This window comes from Aulostomus chinensis, chromosome 5 (assembly GCF_037954235.1).
Source record: "Aulostomus chinensis isolate RoL2024-O1b breed Wild chromosome 5, RoL_Achi_v1.0, whole genome shotgun sequence".
Taxonomy (NCBI): Eukaryota; Metazoa; Chordata; class Actinopteri; order Syngnathiformes; family Aulostomidae; genus Aulostomus; species Aulostomus chinensis.
The window spans coordinates 30,213,086-30,237,436 of record NC_141324.1 but is presented as its reverse complement, the minus strand read 5'-3'; the positions used below and the strand labels follow the sequence as shown (position 1 = coordinate 30,237,436).

The 24,351-nt window shown below is 45.9% G+C and overlaps 1 protein-coding gene across 4 annotated transcripts in view; it reads left to right on the top strand.

Moving 5' to 3' along the window:
• The first annotated feature begins 20,215 nt into the window (after positions 1 to 20,215).
• The window catches only part of zeb1a (zinc finger E-box binding homeobox 1a), a 60,451-nt gene continuing 56,315 nt past the window's right edge, over positions 20,216 to 24,351 (top strand). Inside the window, exon 1 of one of the 4 annotated variants that reach the window (XM_086204537.1) lies at positions 20,216 to 20,348. In XM_086204537.1, the coding sequence (XP_086060663.1) occupies positions 20,291 to 20,348 (58 nt within the window). In that variant the 5' untranslated portion in view covers positions 20,216 to 20,290. Of the gene's footprint in view, positions 20,349 to 20,614; positions 21,054 to 21,456; positions 21,911 to 21,945; positions 22,042 to 24,351 lie in introns of those variants that run through there. The other 3 variants (XM_086204540.1, XM_086204538.1, XM_086204541.1) reach the window with 3 other exon arrangements.

Here is a 24,351-nt window from a genome sequence, read left to right as displayed (position 1 = left end):
CTTTCACCCGTCACGAGATGGTTCCTGTGCTGTCTGGGCTCTCGGGGCCTCGGTGCACCTCCGTCTTTTCCTGCGTTCAACACTTTTCCCCTGTCGTTCCATTTTCTTACACATAACTTAAGTTGTGATGTATTGAATGTGTGGGTTGCATCTTCTGAACATTTCATGTCAGTCGCACCTTCAGAAATAGAATTAATGACTGAGAACACTGGTGATGTGTTCAATACTTTCCATAAAGTAAAAGTGCACTGGTGTCAGAGCGACTCCATGCTGTTGTATAGCAGATATTTAATGACATGCATTACAATATCTGCTCGTCACCCCGATGGAGACGATCCCTCCGCGCTGGTTTGGACTGCGTTCGATATTTACAGTGTTTTCAGAGCCGGAGACTCGTTGGCTGAATGAGCAGAATTATTGATGCATGGATTCAGGGGTTTTCTGTTGGTGTGGTTTGAGATAAACCTGTACTTTCCTCCACCAACAGCAGCTCCCAGGGAGCTATTCAACATATTTTAGTCATGCATGTTCTTTCCTGCTTCCCTCTTTGCCCACTGAGACGATGAGGATTTAATCTAATATTCTTGTTTGAAGTCAACGCAGTCATGAACAGAGACGAGCGCGATTCGCATCAATTTTCAAGGCTTCAGAAATCAACCCAGGTGTTCTGGAAATATGAGGAGAGAATGATGAGAAATCCTCAGCTTTGGACACGTGGGAGGGGGCTGCAGGGGTGCACCTGACACCCCAGGAGAGCCTGGACGATGGCATTGTTCGAATCACTGCTCTCACACACACACAAGTGTTTCCATCTCATTCGTCATCTTTACTGGAGCAGTGCTGCAGGTACCAGCTCTCCGGTGTGTGTGTGTGTGTGTGTGTGTGTGTGTGTGTGTGTGTGTATTTACCTTGGTCAGCATCCTCCTGTGTGTTCCACCAGATTTTTGTGATTATTGTGATTGAGAGACCTCTTGTGGCAGAAATTACATCCTGTGCATTTACAAAAATGATTCAACACCCCTGGATGACATGGAAACATGGAAGCATACAAAACATACATACATGTACATACATAACATACAACAAGGCCCGTGTGGTGACAGACGTGATCCATGTTACTCTGATTAAATTAGTGCAGCAAACACAATACTAGTGTGTTAGTCAGCACCGTGTAATTGTGTGCGTTTGCTTTTAGACTGAGAGGTCTGGAAATAATTAAGATAAGGCTTGAGGGGACGGTGGGGGGGGGGGGGGGGGCGATAGCCATGTAGCTCCTGGCTAAATTTAGCCTGACTGAGGTATTCAGACGCGGGTCGACTCCTCTGTTGCTCCAGTTTGTTAGTTTTTTGTTGTTTGCCCCCCTCTGAGTTTAGCGTTCAAAGCGAAGCAATACTTCACCCAAAACTTAGATTTTGCTATTCAAGTACTCAGAAATGAGTGTTTTTACCCTCCAGTGTCGTGTCTTTGTGACCTCAGAGGTCAGAAAAAGTCGGCCTGGTATATTTATAGATTGAAGCTAATGGTTATTGAACGCTATTCATGTCAAAACTGTCCAGAAACATCGGTTGAAAACCTCTTGTGCACATCGTCCGCTGTTGTCCAAGTCTTCTTTTACCAGTTCTGCACTCATTCGCCCACAAATACTTTAAAGTGATCAAAGAAGAAACTCAACCTGAGGAGTTTTGCAAGTTTGTTCTGTACCTGTCGTTGTTGTTAGCACTCAGGGTCTGTTAGCTTCAAGCTGGATTTTAGTGGCTGGCTCTTAATGCAGAAAGCCAAAATAAAAATAAAATAAAAATAATAATCATAATATATATATAGAGAGAGGGGGGGAGAGAGAGAGAGCACAAAAGAACTATTATTTTGTATTTTGGAAAAGGGAAGGGATGAAGTATCACTTCAATTCGCTAAATTCGCCTCATTAGATTGTCAGTCCGAGTATGAAAATGCATCTGGTCAAATCCCTGGTTATGATTTTCATGTAAAAAAGCCTCTTTTCATGTATCATATTTGATATAAAAGCCACAGCATTGAGAAATCAAGAGCTGTCATTTCACAGCACAGTTTAAAAAGTAACTCGACTGTTCTCTTGTATGACAAACGGGCGATTCACTCTTCTAATTTTGAACATTTGTGTGTCTGAAAACTTGATCTAAATATAACCTATCTTACAATAGACAACTATCTCATGCAAGTAAACTGCATTTACTTGCTTAACAGACTCTTTTCAAATTAAGAAAAATGATATCAAACTTTACAATCAGGCCTAAGTTGTTATGTTTCTTTTTATTTGTAGTCTTGAAATGTAGAAAACTCTTGGACACACTCATGTGCTGTCAGTGTATGGTAGCACCGCGGTGCTACGGGTCTGTGTCTGTTTGGAGGAGAGAGCCTGGAGACGTGGTGCCGGGAGGCCACACCAGCACGTCGCAAAGAAAGAAGGCTCCGCTCAGCTGCATCGACCTGGACAACACCTTGCAGTGGCAGAAGGAGAAGGGATGGAGGGAAAGACAGATGACTGTTTGAGCTGAGGATGAAAAGATATGAAGGATATTTTAGCAGTAAAACTCTCAGACATATTGCAGCTCCAGGCTAAAATCCATACAAGCGTTTACTGGGATGTTTTACGAGTGTTTTTCTGCCTTCCAGGCTGATAATAATTTCCATTTTTTTACACAAACTCAATATGCACACATTTTATTTTCACGTCATGCACACAAAGGAGCAAACTCTTATGGGTGTAAACATCAAACGTACACTGGAGGTCAGGCCTGGTGTGTGTGTGTGGGTGTGTGTGTGTGTGGGTGTGGGTGTGGGTGTGGGTGTGCGCGCACGTGCGCCGAAGACAAATTCATTTCAAAAAGCAGAACACAGCCCGTCACTAAGCTGAGAAGACCCGAGGCCCGCCTCACCTGAACCTGGACCAGAGCTGCTTGTTACCTGGGGAATCGCAGCGTTTCCTCACCTGTGTACATCTGATAGGGTTGTTCAGTTTAGTTTCAGTGTCAAATGTCTTTGGGTCGTTTACTCACTTGTCCATCCTTCTCCTCTTCTTAGTTCGTCGCATGTTTTGATGCATGTAAAGGAGTGTTTAATAACTGTGTAAATGCACAGAATGTCATTCCTGCCACTAGAGGTCTCTCAATCAAAAACGGGGTCTAGCGCAGTGACAGGCTGCGGCCCATCAAGCTCAGCTGATGACACGGACGCTCCTTCCTTGATGACTCCATGTTTGGTCTGTTTCGTCTTTGTCTTCATCAAACAAACTGTTTCAGTATCACTCCAGGAAATCTAGACGATTTCAGTCTGGATTGAGTTGATGAACTTTGACCTGGATTTCTTGGTAGCGACTTGTGTCTCTTCAGGTTTGTTTGGGTCACATTTTAGTCAACGTGGCAAATGTCAGTTTCTTGATAATTGTCTGGTTTCCGTCGACAAAATTAAAACTAAATTAGCAGAGAAGTCATCCTGACCTGTAGTTGTTTTATTTCCTTTTCTGCTGCACTTGAACTTCAGAAATGCTACACACACACACACACACACACACACGTGTACACGCACGCACACACACACACACACACATGTGTACACGCACGCACACACACACACACACACACACACACACACACACACACCGAATTCTCGGTGCTGACTTGATAGTGAAGCACCAGTTCATGTGACATCCCTAAAGGCAACTGTCGGCATTTAAAAAACAGACACTATGGGAACATGTTGAACATAATTGTGCAGTGAGATGAAACTAAAGTGAATCTTAATCGTTCCTTTTGATGGCTGATCACATGGCACCTTTTCCAACATTGAGCAAAATGTAAATTCTACCCAAAAGTTCCCTTTGCAGCATTAAAGTATGCAAAATGTGAAGAGGACTAAACTCTCCTTAAGCCTCTTTGTTACCTCCCTCAAGTGCCCAGCTTTCAGATCAGTGGCTGCTCATGAGGGTGAAGCAGATCAACCGAAGCGAAAATGAAAGAGGAGCTGCACGAGAAGGAAGAAGGTGAGACAGGAGGTGGGAGAGTTTGTAATGAACCCAGAGGATCTTCCGTTTGACAGGAAGCAAGGAGGAGATTTCTGATTTCCCAGTAAAAACACAGGTTTGCAGCCACAAACTCACCTGGGAGCTGCAGGAAACTGGGAACGTTTCACATCAAGCCATCAGCCAACAGCCTGGAGAATCCACATAGCAGGAAACATGTAACCCAACCCCTTCCTGTCCCACTCGGAGCGAGAGAGCGAGAACACATCATATCAGGTTCACATGAAAAATGGAAAGACAGAGCCACATGTCCAGTATTTCTCATGATGGAGCGATGGAGGGGAAACATGGAACCATCATCGGTGCTCAGTGAGACTTTATTGAACAAAGAATACACAATGCGTCACCTTAATACAACTAATATCCAATAAATACATCTTCATCCATTCATTCATCATCATCTGCGGTGCTCATCATTTAGCTTCGCTGGGAGTCTGGAGGTGAGCTCGTTGACAGGATTGTGGCCCTGTGTCCGGTCATCAGAACTGCATGACTTGTTGTGACTCGCCGGACCTGAACGGTGACTCAGCCACCTTCAGCAGGAGCCCTGGTGGCTCGGGTGCAGCAGCCACTCGCTAACGGACCTGGGATGGCGTCTCGTCCTGCGTTTTGGCTTCTTTTTTCTTTTTTTTTTTACCACTTAGGACGCCTGCCAGAGCGCAGAGCGAAGACGTGAACCTAAAACATAGACCCTCCCTTTGATTTTAATGGTTGAAATTTAAACTGGAACGACTGATGGTTGGAATCACCTGCCTGTCACAACTAAACTCTTGTTTCCGCAGGTCATCCGGTACGTTTGAGCTGGCGTGAAAGCTCAGAACCCCGTGAACTCAGTTCCCCAATAAATGCACGTTCTCCCCCCCTGCTGCCGCCCTCGCCCTCCTCCGAGTCATCATACGTGTTAAGACGGACTTCACATGCCTGTAAATGTTTCTAAATCCTCTGTGAACCAATTAATCCTTCACACCGAGTGACCTCATGACAACCACCAGAGCGGAGTCATGAGGTGTCGGTGTGAGGGCTCCAGGTACGACACGCCTGCAGGGAAGAAAAACAGAGACATGTGGCTTTAATGTGGAGCAGGCCTGAGGTAGCGACCTCCGTGCAGCCTGGAGACCTTGAAAACACACCTCAGAATGGAAAGCACGCACACACACACACACACACACACACACATGCATGCATTCCAGCAGCCAGCTATCTAAAGTATGCGCCGCGGTTTGACTCGAGCGTTTACCTGCAGAAGGATGAAAGCGTGCAGGGTCCGTGATGACTTCAGTCTGGTGTTTAATTCTCTGTCTTTGGGAAGACTTGGAAAGACTTGGAAAGTCCGATGATCACACGTGAGAACATTCAAGAATCAACTGAAGACGCCTTGTTGGTTCATAAAACCCCAAACTACATATGACTTTAAAATGAATGTTAGGAATTATTCCCAGCTGCTATTTGATGTTTTATACAGATGGTTTTAATAATGTAAAGAATTCATTGCATGGTTGTTTATCCTCTGAGGAAACTCGCATGTTTGAGGCTTGTCTCTTCCCTCTGAGACACACACGGCAGTTTGACAGATCAAAGCAACTGAGCTGTGATTTCCGATAGGACAGGACTGAGCTGATGTCTGCCAAATGAAAAATACATGACAGGATTACAAGAGAAAGTTCTCGACTAAGTAAAAAGAATTTTTGATGACAGGAGGTATAAAAAAAAAGACATGTTTTAGGAAGAAGAAGAGGAACTGACAATGTTTCATTTCACTGCAGTGAAGTTAAATGAACTCCAGATCGTTCAGGGGGAGAAAAAGTCAAGGCACCATTTTAGAATAAAAGTCAAGTTCAAAAGAAAAGGATTAATAATTTGGATCCACCTTTTATGGTCTCGCGTTCCCCTGGAGACAGAGTGCAATCAACTTCCTCCAATGGTGACGGGAAAAACAATTCATTGCTCTCTGTGGACTGTCATTCTCGAGCGTGTCAGCTCACAAAAAACACCAAGACTGACGAGAACCTGGTGGCGTGTGGTGAAGTGAAGCACCGACAGGGTGAGGAGCCCAGAGCTCAGCCTTCTCAACTGAAAAAGCAAAGACTTGTGAGCGATACTCCATCCAAAAAAGTGTTCCCTTTCAAGTGCTGGTGGTTTTCCCCTCCTGTGTCACTTCTTGGTGTCTCCAGAATGCAGTCAGTCCCAGCAACGTATATGTAGCTGGGTGCTAATGGAGACTGACGCTAACAACCGCAAAACTGTCCAGAAGCGTCAGTTTACAGACTCAAGTGCATCATCTGCTTTGATCCACTTCTTCTTCCGGCTTCCTCGTGCAAATAGCGAGCAGATTCTTTTGAACAACCTGGAACTCCGCTTCTTCATGTCAGTGCTGAAATCAAAGCGTCTTTGTTTTAGTTGGACAGCTGGACAAAAGCCTGGACTGTCCATAGTTCTTTGGACATTCCGGTGTCACAAAGAAGTGACATAGTGAGAAATTTGTGAGGTCAAGACATCAATTTGTGAGACACCTTTTGTGTGAAGTATCACTTTAACTTTTTTGCAAATTTAACATTTTCCCTTTCGTCCCTCGAGGACAAGTAAAGTATACTTTTACATGACTTTCAGTACAGCGATGTTGGCAGGATGTTTGTGCTGCAGCTGCTGAGTTCCCAGCAGTGAGAAACTGCTGCACGACTGTCAGACAATCAAGTGAGAATGTTCATGAAGTCTCAACCTGCCCAACAAATAATCTCCACGCCAGGTGAATGCAGACACTCACATGTGTTTAAGTCATCCTCTGAGCTAACGTAGGTGTAAAGTTTCCTGCTGTTAGAACACAGACACACAGACACACACACACACACACACACACACGTGCGCGCGCGTGCGGTGAAGACTTTCCTCTGTCCAGCTGGAGACGATTATAGTCTCCACAACCCACAGGAAGTCAGCCATCATTTCAGGCTGACAGGTACATGGACGGATCACACCGGTTCTCTGCTCGGCTGTTCTACTCAGATTGTGTAATCCTTAAGAACGTCCTGGCGTTCCCTCTGATCATCTGGACGATCAGCTGAGGGGAAACCGCTTTCTGTATGGAGTCCTTTTGACCCGATGAAACTGAATCCAACCAGATTTCTCTGCATCTACCTGGCAGTTGATAAACACTCCCCTTGGTTATGCCAGTAGAACATCTTCTACTGTGCAGTCGCTGGAGCGGTCAGAACATAACTTTTCCACACGTTCCCTCTCCATGAGGGATTCATAATCACAAAAGACGTAACCTGCCTGGAAAGGAAAATTGTACATGTTTGACATCACATGGAACAGATGTTGAAGTTCTGCACTGGTGGAGGAGAGACTGGAAACAGACAAGGTTCGCTGTCTGTGAGCGCCACAGCACGGAGGGTCAAAGTTGACCAGAGGTGAGTGGACAGGCAGAGACAGATCAAGCAGGACTCTCACGTCGGACATGAAAGCCTCACTTTAAAGAGAGTTAAGGCTTAACATCTGTTCCCTTCTATCTCTACATTCAAGGGTTTGATTTGGAAAGATGCTGGGACATAAATCTGACAGGGAAACTGGGGGTCCTGCCCAGAAAATGTAAAATTTCTTTTTTTTTTAAATTACATTTCCCACAACTCCTCACAGGACACAGGTCAGGTCAAGTCCTCCAAGCCATACAACTTCATCAGTCCTTCTCCAGCCCTCTGATATGATACATTTTAGCACAGTTGAGGACTCTCACCACTCTGATACCAACAGAACATTACGCACCAGCTCCCTGTAGTTACCAGCTGTGGCCACAGTGGCCGCTGTTGTCAGCAGCTGTCGTAATGTTGCTGGAAAGAAACGTCTGTTTGCCATGTAAATGTATTCTAATTAGATTAAGATGAATGAATAAAACGCTCCACATGTCTGCCTGCTGAAAGACAGCTTATCAGGACCACTGCTGCAGAAGTGCTCACTCATGTTGGGTCTCTGGAAGCTGCGCTGATCTGAAGCATGGGCTTCCAGACCTGCTCCATCTGTCGCGTGACATCTGGCGCCATATAAAATTGAGTTGATTGACCCCTCATGATTACAAGAAAAAAATCAGGGATGAGCAGTTCCAGTGTTTCAGTGAAACATAGTTTGTATCTGGCCTCTCTTACCCTAAATGTCAGAATATGGACCAGCTCCACATTTAAGGGTCTGCTGGGTCGACTCTGGAGCTGCCAAAAATGTGACCACCTGCTGCGAAGAGTTTCAAAGCAGTTTATTTGAAATTAAACGAGATGAAGTTTATGTGATTGACATTTCCTGTGCAGCACCTCAGAAAGAATCAGTCACTGTGTTTTTGTCTTTGAGTTGTTGGCAAATGTCTGATGAAATGAACATGAAGTGTTACGATGAATCTGGTTGATATCCATAACATTTCAAATATTTAAAAAAAAATTATATGGAGATTTATAAGTTAAGTCATCAGTGATTCTCTAAAAACAGAACTCACAGAACTTCTCACTTGAAGGTCTTGCCCTGGTTGGAGGCTTCACCTACAGGCCTGACGTCTCCTCCCCAGGGTAAGAACTCCCTCACCAGGGTATTGCACTCCTCACTGTTGGGTCCAGCTTACGCCAGTTGTAGGACCTGTAGTCCATCTGCCGGTCCTCACTGAGCCTGAGAGCCAGGTCCTGACCTCGGAGGATCCAGAGGCTAGAGATGCTGCTGTTGTTATTGGTGCCAAACAAGATGACACTGGCAAAGGCGTTTCTTCAGAGTTTATCCAGACGCTGGAACGCTCCTGAGTAAGAAACCTCCAGCACAAAGTTGCTCTTTGACAGCTGAGCAAAGAGGTTCTTGATTTTAGGCTCGGCAGCCAAAAGAGCCTCACACTCATCCATTTCATCGGTCTGAGGCTCGGCTGCCTCCTTCCCCCCCTCCTTGTTCCTCTCCATCTTGGGTGGGGACACCGTGACCTCTGCATCAGGCTTCTGTCCTTTCCTGGTCCTTATCCTCTGTTTCTTTGGGCTCGGCTGCCCGTGTCCTCGTCCACTGTCTTTGGTCCGGACTCTGTCTTCAGAGGTGAGGAATCCGGCTTCTTGATCTCATGATTATCCCCCAGTGGCTCGGTTTGCTCGTCCTTCTCTCTCTCTTCGGCTCAGGGTCTGACTTTGGCTGCACCTCAGCTGATGTGTTAGTCATTCTATCAAAGAGGTTGATGTTTCCAAGGACGGCCAAAAACTGGGGCTGGTTCACACAAGTCATAAACCAGCGGTTGACATTTATGCGGGGCTGGCGGAGCGACGGCTCGAGCACTTGCTAATACAAGCCGAGCACGGAGCAGGTCACCATGACGTCAGCGAGGCTGACCCTCTCCCACAGGAACCTACGGGTCTGCAGGTGTTGGTTCGGCATTGCAAGGACACTGTCGCATCCTCCTGCCCCTGTTCTGTGTCCTGCTCCATGAACTCTGTGGTTCCCAGTGTGGGGAAGACCCACGTCCCTGTGCTGCAACGGCAATACTCCCAGACAGACAGAGGCTGTCATCAGGCACCTTGCCCAGGGGGAAGTTGCCCCCTTGTTTGCCTGCCTAAGCCTGTAGGCTTGGTTCTTTAACATGCTAACAGAGAGCAACAGCAGCTAACGGTAGTAGAGGAATGGAGCAAGTCAATGAATTTTGGATTTAAGTTTTCTTTGCAAACTAAAGAGTTTCCTTTGCGAGTCAAAGAATGTTGCTTATGGGAGGTTAGAAAGTTTTGGCTGCTGATCTCCAAAGTTTGTATTTGGTTCAGGTGAATCTTGTGGGTGGGACCTAAACTGAAAAGTTGTGCGACATGCCTCCATAGGCCAGTCGCTGACCATGTGACACCTGACAACCAATTTATGATGTTTAAATGGGTTGATGTCTATTTCTAGCTCGTATTCTTCAAATATACCACAAACATCCACTCAAACATCGAACTCTCTGTGACATCATGGACACACAACAGTGTATTGACAAGTTGAACCCACAAACCGGCCTGCAGTATTTGCCTCCCATATGCAGCTGCAGCACAGAGGTGACCAGGTTATTGTCATGTATTATGGGATGTCAGGCTGCCAGGCAGTTGTGCCTGTGTATCAGTTGTCTATGAGCTCGCCTTAAATCTCCTCATACATGTGAATGCACATTTTCTGTTGTTGCGACCATAATAATGAGAAAGCCAGATGTTTCAACTCCAGACTTCTGGTCTAACAAATGAAAAGACAAAGTGACAAAAACACGCGTCTCGTCATGCTGAAGTCAGAGTGCTGTCATGTACTCATGCTTCCATCTGCAAGTGACATCATTAAAATGGCTGATAGGCTTCACTCTCTTTTCTTTTCTGTTCCTGTAGGGAAACAACAACAAAAAAGGCCTTTAATTTCTCATTTTCAGCGGCCGTAAGGTGACAACAACTGTGATTCGACTTTTTTTTATTGAAAATACGGATGTGAGGCGAGACTCTTAAAAGCTCCCAAAGTGCAATTATCTGCACATTAAGTATGCTGTCATGCTATTATCACATCAGTTCCTTCTGCCCGGCTGGATCTCCATTCATAATTTAATTCTTTATGCACTTTTCCTGTTCAAGGTGTTGCCAGAGCTGCTGGCAAGGTAGGCAGAGACAATCAGGCAGGAGACGTCCTCCAGGCTCAGGGATGAGCGGCTGGCCTTGTTGTGGGTCAATTATCAGGGGAAAGTGGTGGTTGTTGTGAGGGTGTTTACATGTGGGTCACCGGTGGAGCTGGCGCAGAGCTGCTGGGTGTTGTTTACAAGACAAAACCGAGGTGGAGCGGATGGGAAGGTGATAGCGATGTGTATTTAGTCAGATTAAACACAAAGCTTCATGGTCATGATTTTTATTCTGAATCATTCCATTTCAGGGCAGGAACTAAAGAGTCTGTCCGCCATGTCTGCTATCATGTGAAAAGAGTACAGTCAGCATTTGTGAAAACATCCGACGCACGAGGCGTGAGCAGGTGGTGTTTCACTCTCGTCACTCATCAGACCAGTCGATCTCGTGGAATAAGAGACGCAGCAGGAGCAGCAAGGACGGACACAAAATCAATTCAAGGTTTCAAACCTCAAGCAAACCTCAAAACCTGTGTAGGTTTTTGTTAAGTGTGTTGAATCCTTGGATCCTTGAATCCTTGAAAAGTGCAAATTTATTCTGATTTGGATTCTCTGAGTCACATGACATGGAATTAAAAAAAAAGGGTTTTTTTTTCTGTAAATGGAGCATAAAAGGCAGAAATGTCATTTCAATATTTATCTAAACATAAGACACAGAGAAAATGCAATAAAATGAGGTGTATATATATATAAATATATATATATATACACACATATACATATATATAGAGAGAGAAATATATATTTCTATATAGAAATGTATATTTATGTGTAGTCTCAACATCTGCCATTGAAAGATTAAACATATATAAGAGCCAGAAATCTAATGAAAATATCGATCTAAACAATCAGTTTTGCTGAATATGAAAAAAGAAATTCAAATTGATATTAAAAACAGGAGATTATCAAATACATTCAAAAGCTGTGCGTCCTACATTTCCACTTTGTTACCAACACTGGTTTTGAGCCCCAAGGTCACATGACACTGATGCTACTGGAAAAAACAAGTCTCTTAAAAAATGGAATGAAGTGTGAGAAGCAGAAATGTGTGAAATGAAGATGCTTGATCAGTGACGCTGGCGCCTGCAATAAAATGCAACAACCCAACATGAGACTTCCAAAGAGGATTCAAGAGAAAGGACCAGGCTGATCGTTTCAGCGACTGACTGACGCCGATGTCTGTTTTGTCTTTAATACAGTATTTTCTTGTCAAAATCTCTGTCAGGTTCTTCGCAATTCTATATTTCCTGACTGTTTTGTTTTTTTTTCCGTAGGGATCTCAATCAGTAACCAGGCGCACCGAGCAACAGCAATTTGAGGACATCAAACAGTGCAGACAAAAGATTTCCAGTGTGAATCTCAACCAGCGCCGCCGGTCTAAAGTGTGATTCTGAAGTTAAAAGGGGGAGAGGAGGTTGAAAAGGGTTTGAATATTAAATTTGGCTTTTATCACATTGCATGAAATACCTGTCTGAAGTGTGAGATATGAAGCCCCTTTCAGTGACTGTCAAGTGTCAGAGTGAATTTCTGGGCAACGGGAGAAAATACTGAGAGGCAGTTTGATCTCGACAAAGTGCAATTAGTGTCAAAACAGTGAGAGGCGGAGGGTGGATGGTGTGTGCTGATCTGAGGATGATGGCAGGGTGCAGCTGAGGGTGGGTGTTACCTGCACCAGCATTGATGGGTCTCAGCTATTACAGTATGCGTGTGTGTGTGTGTGTGTGTGTGTGTGTGTGTGTGTGTGTGTGTGTGTGTGTGTGTGTGTGTGTGTGTGAGTACAGACACCTAAAAAAACAGCTAGTGGCTGGAGATGATGCAGAAGATCTGATACAACATGTATTTGTGTGCCTGTGACAGCTATGAGCAGCTTTTTATGGAGATCCACAGTCACATTTACTCATTTATTCGTCTATCGCTCATTCCTGTCTGGCTTGTACCTGTTTTCCTTCCCTTGGAAGCAACAGTTTCAGTCAGACTAGTTGCTGTCTCGTGCCTCCCACCAACCGACAAAAGCCATAATCCAGAGGTCTGTCTCAGTTTCTGTTCATACCGTATCTCCGGAATCCTCAAGGGAATTTCTGGAGAGTATCTGCAAACGTCCACCGGGACTTAAGGATGAACTGAAAACATTTTGGTGGTCAAAGGTCTATGTCGCCTCACATGAACATGATATCTTCAGGGAATTTCATCCCTCCTTTCTTTTCCTCCAGTTATTTGGACTCTCATCTTGAATAATGTCGCCTGGCTCGCCGCCGCGACTTCACCTCCTCTCTGACTCTGGTGAACTGCAACATGAGACGATGAGATGAGGGATATTTGAGGAAAAATACAATCCTGAAATAAGAAAGGAAAATGTACACGGAACACAAACGCACGAATACAGGAAGGCAATTGTGCGGATCGTTCACAGCGCACCATCAGTAAAGTTGTCACAGGCGCAGTCTCTTTGCAGACCTGCCTGTTTCATATACTTCTACTCATGTGCACAGAAATTTCATCAATGTGCTCACACTTTGCTGTGGTAGGTGGTTTAATTCAATAATTTGCATGCCCACATGCAAAGAATATTTCATCTTCCCACACATATGTCCACTGAGCGTACTCTCAGAGGTAGCACATGCCGCTGTGGCGAGACTACGGTATAACGGTGTGCAGGAAGCTATAATTAAAGCTCTGGCGGGGGCATCTGTGGATATATCACACGCTGCATTTAAACTGGGTGAGCAGGACAAAATAAGACTGGAGAAACGATGCTGGATCTAAAATTATGTTAATGAATGGTGACACCCTGTGGGAACGGTGGCAGAGCTCAGAACTCAGCCCTGCAGGACTGGAAGGCCCAGTCTGGATGCTGCTGAAAAACAGTTATCCATAATTAATGTGGCTTTAATCTGGATGGAGATGTTTTGGCAAATGAATACCAAAGTCTCCGTGTGATTTACATGTATCATCCTCTGTTCTGCACTTTGCTGGAGTGAAATGAAGGTGCAGTTTTGAAGGGAAACTTCATCACAAGAAGAGAGTATTTTGCCTTTTAAGTGCTAGGGATGTTTTTGTTGTTTTGTTTTTAGTTGGGTTTTTTTGTATGAATAGTGGTGTGATAATATTTAAGGGATCAATAAAATATTTATGTTCGTGAAAACGCATGCATTCATACCAAATCCTGCTTTCCGGGAGTCTGTACACTCCAGGCTGCCTCCTATAACAGCTCTGATTGGTCGACAGCGTCGTGTGAGCAGTAATGGCGGCCACTTTTTGCACCAAAAATGGATTAAAAGTCACAAAAGCTGTTCAGTACCATTATGGAGGTCTTGGGTGAAGACTCCTAAGAGAAACTGAGGTGTTGGGCTGGATTATAAAGCTTCTCAGAGGCAGATATTCACTCTGGACTGGACTGAAACCGGCGCAGTGGTCAGCTTCCAGGAGCTTTCTTGTACTGTAAGTGAAGTAGCTGTTCCATTGCAATAAAAGCCCCAAAAACGTGAAAAAATGGTTAATCCCAGGTGGCAACACAACACTAGACACAGTACTTGTAATAATATTGGAAGCATTTTATCAGAAACACTGTATATTACTCCATTGCTGCCAAGAAGTCATGTACTACAGCAATGGCCCCCGCCAGACTGCTCATCAGTGGCACTCTGACGTGTAGCTGCCACAACTGTCGCGGTAACGACGCTCGGCTGGAGCATCGTTGCAGCATCGTGAAAAACAACATCGCAACATATTATGGTACTGATTTTATTGCACAGCCTTATTTACATTCAACATTGCAATTAGGACAGTAAACACTCAAGAAAATGTATAAATTATGAATAAGGTCAAACGAGTGTGTGGCAGCAGGCTTTTGTTCCATATGGACCTCGGAGGGATCGGTCATGTGACTTCCATGTGTCTGGAGCCGCAGTGCTGCAACAAATGAGGTCAGCCCTCAGGTATGAGCATGAACAGCAGGCAGTGCCTCAGGAGGAGCGCGCACACACACACACACACACACACACACACACACACACACACACACACAGATATGTATAAAGGCTTCCTCTCTTTCTGGTCCCAGTGGAGACAAAGCGATATAGACTGACATCAGTTCCTCCTGTTTCTGCATTCAGCTTGTTGTGACTCATACGCTGGCCACGAAAGGTTCACCATTATCACCGCTGAGGTGAACAAACAAGTCGGGTTATCACCGCACACATCACCTGAACTGGATATAGGTTTATTGATCGCCAGAGAGATGTGGAGGGGTTGATGGTCACCGCACAGGAAATGAATGTTGTGTAAGAGAGTGGTGGGGTGAGGGAATGGTGTGTGTGTGTGTGTGTGTGTGTGTGTGTGTGTGTGTGTGTGTGTGAAGGGTGGGGGGGGGTTACTGTGTCATTCAGAGCTTCAGTTCATTCGGAGGGTGGACACTTAGAGCCAGTATGTATTAGAGATGTGTGGTGGAGTTAAAGCTGTACTGCTTGGGTTTTGGCCACTAGGGGGAAGAAAAACAACAAACTGAGAGGCACAAATATAAAAGGCTGAAAATGAATAAATAAATAAATAAATGTTTGTGTCTTTACATCTGCAATTGTGAGTTTACATGTCCAGCATGATGAAACCAGCAAGGCCAGACTGGGGAAATCCCTCAGATTTAGTCATCCATCATCCATCATCCATCATCCATCCATCATCCATCATCCATCCATCATCCATCATCCATCCATCATTCATCCATCATCCATCCATCATTCATCATCCATCCATCCATCATCATCCATCATCCATCCATCATCCATCCATCATCCATCCATCATCCATCCATCATTCATCATCCATCCATCATCCATCCATCATTCATCATCCATCATCATCCATCATCATCCATCCATCATCCATCCATCATTCATCCATCATTCATCATCATCCATCCATCATCCATCCATCATTCATCCATCATTCATCATCCATCCATCATTCATCATCCATCATCATCCATCCACCATTCATCCATCATTCATCATCCATCCATCATTCATCATCCATCCATCATCCATCATCCATCCATCATCCATCCATCATCCATCATCCATCATCCATCCATCATCCATCATCCATCCATCATCCATCCATCATCCATCATCCATCATGAAGCAGGTTCTAAATATTTTTATATTAGATGTAGATTCCAAAGATATTTTTCTCATCAGCATTTGGTTCCGCACAGTCCAGAGAACCATCACTGGAAAACTCCGCTCATGCCGTCACAATTCGCAGCACTCGCTGGTCGGCTGAACAGAAACCTCAATGCGCCGAGCTGCTCTCCTGTTATCACACCGACGACTTGCCCGGTGCACCTGGGGAGCAAACAGGCCGACTGACCCTTGCTTGCCTGCCTGTAGCTAACAGACTTTGTCCATTCAAACATGACTCTTATCTGTCGGCTAGCCCGATGGCACTTGATCACATGTGGGAGGCGGCCACATTCCTTCAGCAGAGCGACCACGCAAATGTGACCCGGGATGAACCGAAGGGCCGCCTCGTGGACCGGTGTCCTCTGTGTTCATGGAATCACACAGACAGGCATCACTCAGGTAAATGTGACTTTCATTGTCATGGTTACTAGAATAAGTCATGATAATATACATACTACTACCACTGCTACTACAGTACAGTAAAGGGCATTATAACACGGTCAAACCAAACACAAACAAGTGTATAAAATCAGAGATGATACATTTCAAGCAGTTCTGAAAAGATGGGTTTTGATGCAGGATTTGAGTATTTTAAGAGTGGGGGGGGGGTAAACAGCAAGAATCAGCATCACAAAGTTTGTCACTCAAAGTCAAAAAGTCAAAGTCACATTTATTCACCCCCCCCCCCCCCCCCGGGAGGAAATTAAGTTGTAGCAAGGTATCTAAGAAACACACAACCAACGACACAACACACCAGACAATAAATGGCATAGAGACAACAATGGCAACGCAGGTAGATGAGCACCGGTTCAGGAAACAAAATAAAACCAGAGTGACGCTACATGGAGACGTCACCATGAGCAGCAGTCCAAAAGTCCAGTGTGCCAAGAAGCAGAAAGTGACATCATTCGAGTCCAGCATGCTGAAGGAGTGTTGGTACCGTGCAGTCCTGTGGGTGGGACTCGGTACCTTCTACCTGAGGGCAGAAGCTCAAACTCTCTACAGAGGGGAGGGTCATCGCAGTCATGGGTTAAAAACTAGCAACACTGATTAGCTGTAACCAGCGCGACGCTTGTCAATCAACACGGCCACTGCAACCGCCAGGAGAGACGATATCATTCCGACAATGCTTGATGACCAGATTTAAAATAGAAAAAAGAAAACGGTTCAGATGGGTCTGTGCCGGTAGCTTTCATTTTGCCATAATCAGAAACAATTCCATAAAAGCAGCCTGTCGCTCCTGTCTGGCAAATTTATGCTGTCATTACGCCACAGCCGTTTGAGAGATGTTGGTCCGTGAGCAGGATCACGTCTATGGTTGCGCTCCTGGTGAAGTCTTCACACTGCACCTTTAAAGTGCCATCTCGTGTCTTTTACTTCAATCGTCATCATTAAATCTACGGAATTAGAATTTGTGTAAAGAGAAATTCCAGAATCAGACACGGTGTGCTTCTTAGAGCGTTAGAAGTCTGACATACTTCCCGCCGGAAAGCTAGCCGGTCTTTACCTTTATCATTTACCAAGTACACAAATGCAGAAAATGATCTGTTCTTTGTCAGTTGATGGTTTGACTAAAAGGTTTAAGGCGTTAGGTTCCCTGTGTGGCTCTCACTCCTCAGGTAGGACCCCTACCTGACGCACCACAAAGGATGCTGCTGAGGAGGGAATAAAGCTGCGTTTAGCCTGAGGCTGCACCCCTTCTTCAAAGAACAATACTGAAGAGTCGATTGGCTGACAACGTCAGAGGAGGATACAAAGGAATGTGCTTCAGACAACAAAAAAGGTCCTCAAAGCCCCCCATTCATTTTAGATCCAGATTAGCATTGAATAACGGCGCCCATTTCCTCTCCTGGTTTGCAGGCAGCAGGATGGCGGTTACCTGCGGAGACGTTGTGATGTGGTGAGGCAGGACTTCGTAGGGAGGAGAGGACGCTGCAGCCCTGACGGCGCCCAGACTGTCTTTCTGAGATGAAACCAGCGCTCTTAAATTAGCGAGCTAACGTTTACCATTATAGTCATATTATATCTGACACTTCCGTCCATATCAGTTCAATTAGCATCCTCGCATTGTGAGTTCAGTCTCAGTAGCACACCTCCAAGGTTCAACAGCACACTGGAATGGAACAGCAAGTTGTGAATGTGAGAATTTGTGGTTTTTATTCAATAAAATTTGAATTTTCTGCTGTCCCAGCAGCCTGGACGGATCACCAGTCCATGGCAGGGCCAACACATAGAGACAGACAACCATTGGCTCTCCCAGCCACGCCTACGGTCAATTTAGAGTCTGGATTAACCTGGTCCCCTCTTGATGTCTTTGGACTGTGGAGGAAGCTGGAGTACCAGAGAGAACCCAGCAGGAACAGGGAGAACATGGAGACTCACCCAGAAAGACCCCGTGCTGCAGCCGGGGCTCCACCCACAACCTTCTTGCTGGGGGGCCACGGTGAGGACCACTGCTCCACCGGGCCGCCCAGAAATCACATCAAAGACGTAACTAGTTTGAAGCTCTTGATTCCTCTGAAGAACAAAGTCACAGTAAAAAAAAGGTGCTGAGATGCTGAACTTCACCTCTGACTACCAAAGTCTTGTCAGTAGTCTTGACATTTGTGCCAAATTTGAATAATTTGCCTCACTCTGCTACGTTTTAGGACGTTGGCAGTTGATTTGTAGTGAAAGGGAAGAAAAAACAAAGACCATTTCAGGGGTTCTTGTGGAATACGTTCATATCTCAGGCACGACAAGAAAAGGTCAAAAGGTTGGTCCTCAGCCGACGCCCACGTATCTGCTGGGCACTGCAGCGCTTCAGTGCTCATGTTCAAGATGACCTTACTGGTCATGACTTTATGTTTCCCACCCAAAGTTTCTCCCTTCAGTCCAGGATTGAAATCAAAAGACCTCGAGATCAGAAGCTCCCTGGTCTCACCTTTGGATCACCGCTGCTCATGCCGTCTTTTTGGTACGTGAATTACAGCAGAACATGTTTCAAAAGTACCACATCCGTGTCTGAGAGGGACTGACAAGAGTCAAACCTCCATCTTAGTCTGAAATTTTAAGCTCATACGAGCGTTCAGCCAGCAGACCTCCTCAGCCTCTTCAAATCGGCAGCAGGAAACCATCAAACTGAAACGCGGCCTGTTGCAGCAGCAGTTTTGCTCCAGGCGCCGTCCTCTTCACCCTCGGCCGAGAAACTTGAAGGAAACTTGTGGAGAGGGAGAGGCTGGTGGGGCGTTTGGGGGCACCTGGTGCGCGCAGAGCTGGAAACCTGATCGTCGGCAGGTACAAGAATAGCTCGCCGGGGCTGTGAAGGCCGCTGCCTTGACCCACTGCGAACTGTCATTGAACTTCTCTTCATTCCACGCCGAAGACAAAACCAGGATCTATTTACAGTTTACACGGCTGTGGCGTGTGACATTTTGACAGAGATGTTTATGCTAACAAACACGGCTACCACCGAGACCGTAGTGAGCCACTTCCTGCCGAAAAAACACAGTATATATATATATATATATATATATATATATATATATATATATATATATAGTATATTTTATGATGACATGAAGTCGATTCCTACCACAGTGAAAGTAATAGTTTGTAGTTTTCTTATCACGTAATTTCAGTACTTCTAATACTTCCCTCGGTACTTTTGGGCTTTTTTTTTATACAATATTTTCAAGCCACTACCTTTACTTTGCATCAAGAGAAGTGAATACTCAGCCTAAACGTCTGTCTCTCCCCCCCCCCCCAAAGAAATGCAGTTAAAGAAAAAAAGCTGGACAAATTTCCAACGTAAAAAACAAACAAAAAACAAAATCTGCTTGTAATTTTTACTGAATAAATGCGTCTAATATGTTTGTGAGGACACGGCGGTTTATTACCTTGTAATTTAACTTTATCAAACTTTTTGGCATTGTCTTCTCTCACTTTTTGAACTTAAAAACATGATGGGAGCTTTAAAGTAATGCAGTAATACTTTGTAATGCATGAGCTTTAAGAAAAAAAGTACTGTAAATAAAGTTTAAAAAAACAAAACAAAACAAAGCAAACCGCCCCGTGTGTTTCCACCCCCCACCCTCACCTGTGGAACACCTTGCCGCTTTACATTCTTGTGTTTCCCCCCAACCGTCAGTGCGGACGGTGGAGGTCCCAGGCCGCCCGAGCAGAGTAGCGGGACCACCGCTTGACAACTGCACACACCCCCAGCGCGGCCAGTAGGAGGGGCCGCGTCATCGCTGAGGTGTTTGAGAAGGTGATGCCGTAAAGACGGTGAGAGCGTCGTAAACCAGGTGTTTTTTTTGAAGGTGATGTCGTAAAGCGGACAAGGGAGGGGTGAGGAGTGGGGGGTGAGGAGGAGGAGGAGGAGGAGAGACAGGAGGAGGAGGAGGGAGGGAGGGAGGTGACTCGCGAGCGGCTGCGTTTCAGACTCAGAGCGAGAGGATCATGGCGGATGGCCCCAGGTGTAAGCGCAGAAAACAGGCGAACCCGAAGCGGAGCAGCGGTAAGTCCGAACTCCCCGGTAGCCGCCGGTAGTTCAGCCGGGGAGGGTTACCGGCGAGCTTCCCACTCGGTAAAGTCCTCAGGAGACTTGTTGGGAGTGAGTTGGAGCCCGTTCGGCGGAGTTTAGCCGAGTATGAGGGTGTTCCTATCCCAGTGTGGCGGTGTACCGTTATACCTGGCTGTCTCTCTCTCCGCCTAGCGGCGCGCGGCGGCCCGCCCGCCTGAACCGTTATCCGGCTCGTTACAGCAACTCGGGGAGCGCTTCATCGCTGCCCGCACTTCTCCTCTTCTGCTTTCAAACACTTTTCTGCCACTTTCAGCCCCACTACCGCCACCAGCAGCACCTCGGCCACGCTTTGGGGCAGGTTCCCCACACAACAACAACGTGGCCGCTGAGCGCAGTTTGTTGTCGGCTGAGGGAGGTTTTCAGGGCGAGGTTGCTGGTTGGTTCCACGCTAACTTGCTGCTCTCTTGACGCCGGACGCCGCGGTTGATGGCTGCCGTTCTGGATAAGTCAACTTTGTCGGTGTGTTTTGACGGCTCGGATGTGGATCGGGCTGTTGGGCTGAATATTTGGGAGTTTTCGAACGGGGTTTGGTTTTGGGGTTTCAGCCAGCGCTGCTCCGGTGATGGGATGTTTATTTTATCGCCACTTCTTCACCCACCCTCCTCCCCCCCAGCAACACCGCATGTTTCCCTGTTCGAGGTAAGATTGTTTCATGTAGCGGGTTTCATTTTAATGCATAAATCATTTCCTGCGTCGGTTTATGAGATGGCATCTTGTTCTACTTGCTTTTATGCTGATCAGTCAGGGGGAAAAGCTCACATGGATCACTTTTTTATTTAAACTTTGTGTTTGCACTTGTAATTTTGCAGATTTTTTTAATGCGAATTGTAGTGGGGGGTGACGTTGCACAATTTCGATTATCGCTGTTGCCTCCTTTCAGGTATCAATAGATATTTCACGACTATTTAACTACTAAATATTCAGGCTATCGCCAGCAGTGTCTTCTGCAGTTGCGTTTACACGGCAGAAATACAAAGAAATAATAATAATTATAACAATAAATAAAACTCAGATCTCCGAACTAAAATGTGAAAGAGGAGGGGAGGAAGGGGAAAATGAAATGTTTAACTTTAACAGGCGTCAGGTGCCCCTATCGGAGGCTTTCCTACCTGCACCCCCTCACACAGCACCAGCCAATAAAAAGCTGAAGCCGTGAATATTTAGACACCGTTATGAGGCGCGAGGTGGCTGGAAAGCACCTTTTCCTTTTTTTTTTTTTTTTTTTTTTACGTTTTTCTTTTTTTTTCTCCTGCTGACGACACGACGGTGACTCGGTGCGTCCGTACAGGAGCCATCATCATCATCATCATCATCATCCTCATCATCATGTTTACCTGAACGCGATAACAGGGGGGCAGACAAATGGCCTGAGAAACAAACAGAAATAACACCTGCGGCTCGCGACCGTCACCGGGAACCGGACCCTCATTCACCCGCCGTCTCCTCGCAGACTCCGACGGGAGCAGCGGAACCGCTCCAAATGTCAACTTGTGCAGGTAGATGATGATGAGGAGGAGGATTTTTTTTTTTGGGGTGTTGTAGTTTTTCCCCTCCCGTCTCCCCCCGCCGCGATGCTGCTTGGATGCTTCATTCTCGCGGGATTTATCTCATCATTTCTGACCCACTTGTGCGTGTTTTATTTGTCCTTTTTTCCCCATGTATTTGCAGCCTGCTCTGTGTGCGTGTGCGTGTGTGTGTGTGTGTGTGAGAGGGTGCACACGGTGGTTAGTCCTACGTGATAACAGCGCTCGTGGCTCGTTTCCATCCATTGTGCTGCGGTAATTCGTTATACAATTTCCTGAGCTGAGCGCGCGGAGGGAGAATGGCGGTCATTACTGCAGTGAAGGCGGGGTTGCTGCTTGTCTCTGGGCCGGGGAGACAGCCAGGTACGCAAGGTGATGCAACACCTTTTAAAGGTGTATTTTAGCCGAGCTCCTGGTGAAATCCTCCCCTGCGTGAAGCAGAAATCCTCAGGGGGGAGGGAGGGGGGGGGGGGGGCATATTCCCCCTTTTATTCAGTTTACTTTCCAGGAACGAGGCGGTGTGAACACATCAGACACGCATCCTCCCTGCGAGAGACGCGCCACCAAGATGGCAAGCTGGGATTCAGTGCTTCCATCTGCTGCCTTTTCACTTCGTTTTCGCTTTTTTTACTCCCCACCCCCACCCCAAAAAGGTGCTTCTTTTTTTTAGTAATAGTTTTCTTCTTCAGCTGAAGCTTTGAATTTCCAAAGAGCTTTTTTTTGTTTTCTTGAATCGCCTCCCGCCTGTTCACGCCACGATCAGCGGGCAGCTGCTGATAGCACCGAAGGTGTTGCCATTGGAAGCCTCATTCTTGTCGTTTTCTGAATGCAGTTTACAATCATGAACGTTATTCAAAAAAAAATCTTAATTCTGTAAGAGAACTCCCAGCCTTGAGGGCGATAAACTGCTTCCTGTTTGGAGTGTGGCTGGATCCATCCTGGCCCCGAAATTCACTTCAAAGGCAAATTACTTCTTTTCTCCAAATTTGAGGTGAATCTGCCTCAGGTGCTCATAAATCGGCGTCTTTGAGTTCTTACACAGTTTTTTTCCCTGCCACACTACTTTTGGGACTCCAGAACGCTGAAGGAGCGAGCGGCGCATATTCGGATTTAAGGTTGTGACAACTGACGGTGTCTGATTTCCTCAAAACGTTTCCAACGACAGCAAAAATTCGCCAAAAAAATGTCAGTTTCCAAACCCCTCAAGCACACGACCCCGTGTCATCCACACCCAAGGGTGCCCTGAGCTAAAAGCAAACCGACACTTCCGGTCCGGACCAGCGCTCTCATGCTTGTTCACGGTTGCACTGAACCAGAATGTTCTACTTTGTTTTGGTGTCGTTTCCACAAACTGAAGTTGTCAGGTATTTTGTCCTCCAATCATCCTTCACTAATGGCTTCCTGATGATTCTCTGAATAAATGGAATGCTGGCTCAAAACAGCGTCAGATGCGCGGGTGGGAGTGGCCATTAAGTGGCAGTACGACACAAATCTTTACATTTCATTTGTGAAAAATAAACTGTGAGCGTTGAATTGATAACCGTAGACAAAAGAGCTGAGAGGATGAGTTCAGCACCTCAGGATTGGTTCAGATTTTTGTTGCACCTGTCTTAATGACCTTGATTGGGCACGATGACATCATATTTGTCACTGCATTTAGACGCAGGAGCCAGTTTTATTGGGGACCGAACCCCAGATGTTGGCACATGTTGGCGAGTGGCGTCTTTGGGAATGTGGTTGGAGTCGTTACTCGACTGAGGCTCGCCGTCTTCATAGACACAATTCACAAGGGTCGAGCCCCGCCTCTGTAGCTGAACACGCTCCTGTTCTTTGCTGTGATTTACAGTCTCGGTTGTTCAGTCTGTTTAGAAACACATGAAAGAAAAAAGCTGGATGTGAGCAGCAGATGAGTCATTGATTTGTCTTTGGGTCATATTTTATGCATAAGCACTGCTGGCATAGGATCCATACTCATAAAACCTTGTGTTTTGAAATATTTTCCTCTTGATATCATTCATTATGAGCCACAATGTGCTGTCACAGTTTTGATAATATGTGCCACGAGTGCAACAAGCGGACGTAGCCACCGCGACGAGGGCACTGAAACCGTGGATGCATGATAAGACCCTGATCCTGATTGTAGTGTCTTATCAGCTTTCCCACGACGGTTGTGTGGTGTCCCTACTCATTTTGTTTAATATGTGCAGTGTGCCTGCAGAAGGTGCTAGAACCTTTTGCTGATCAGAGGCTAATTCGGTGTGTTGTTGACGCTGCGACGTCTGCATGGAACACTTCATATTTAACTGCAGGGAAAGAAACAGCCTGTAATTCAGCTCATTTGTTGCCCGTTAGCTTGTTTTTGCTAGCGCAGTGTTCCACGGCCCAGTCAAGAGTTGGATCTTTTCAATGCACTG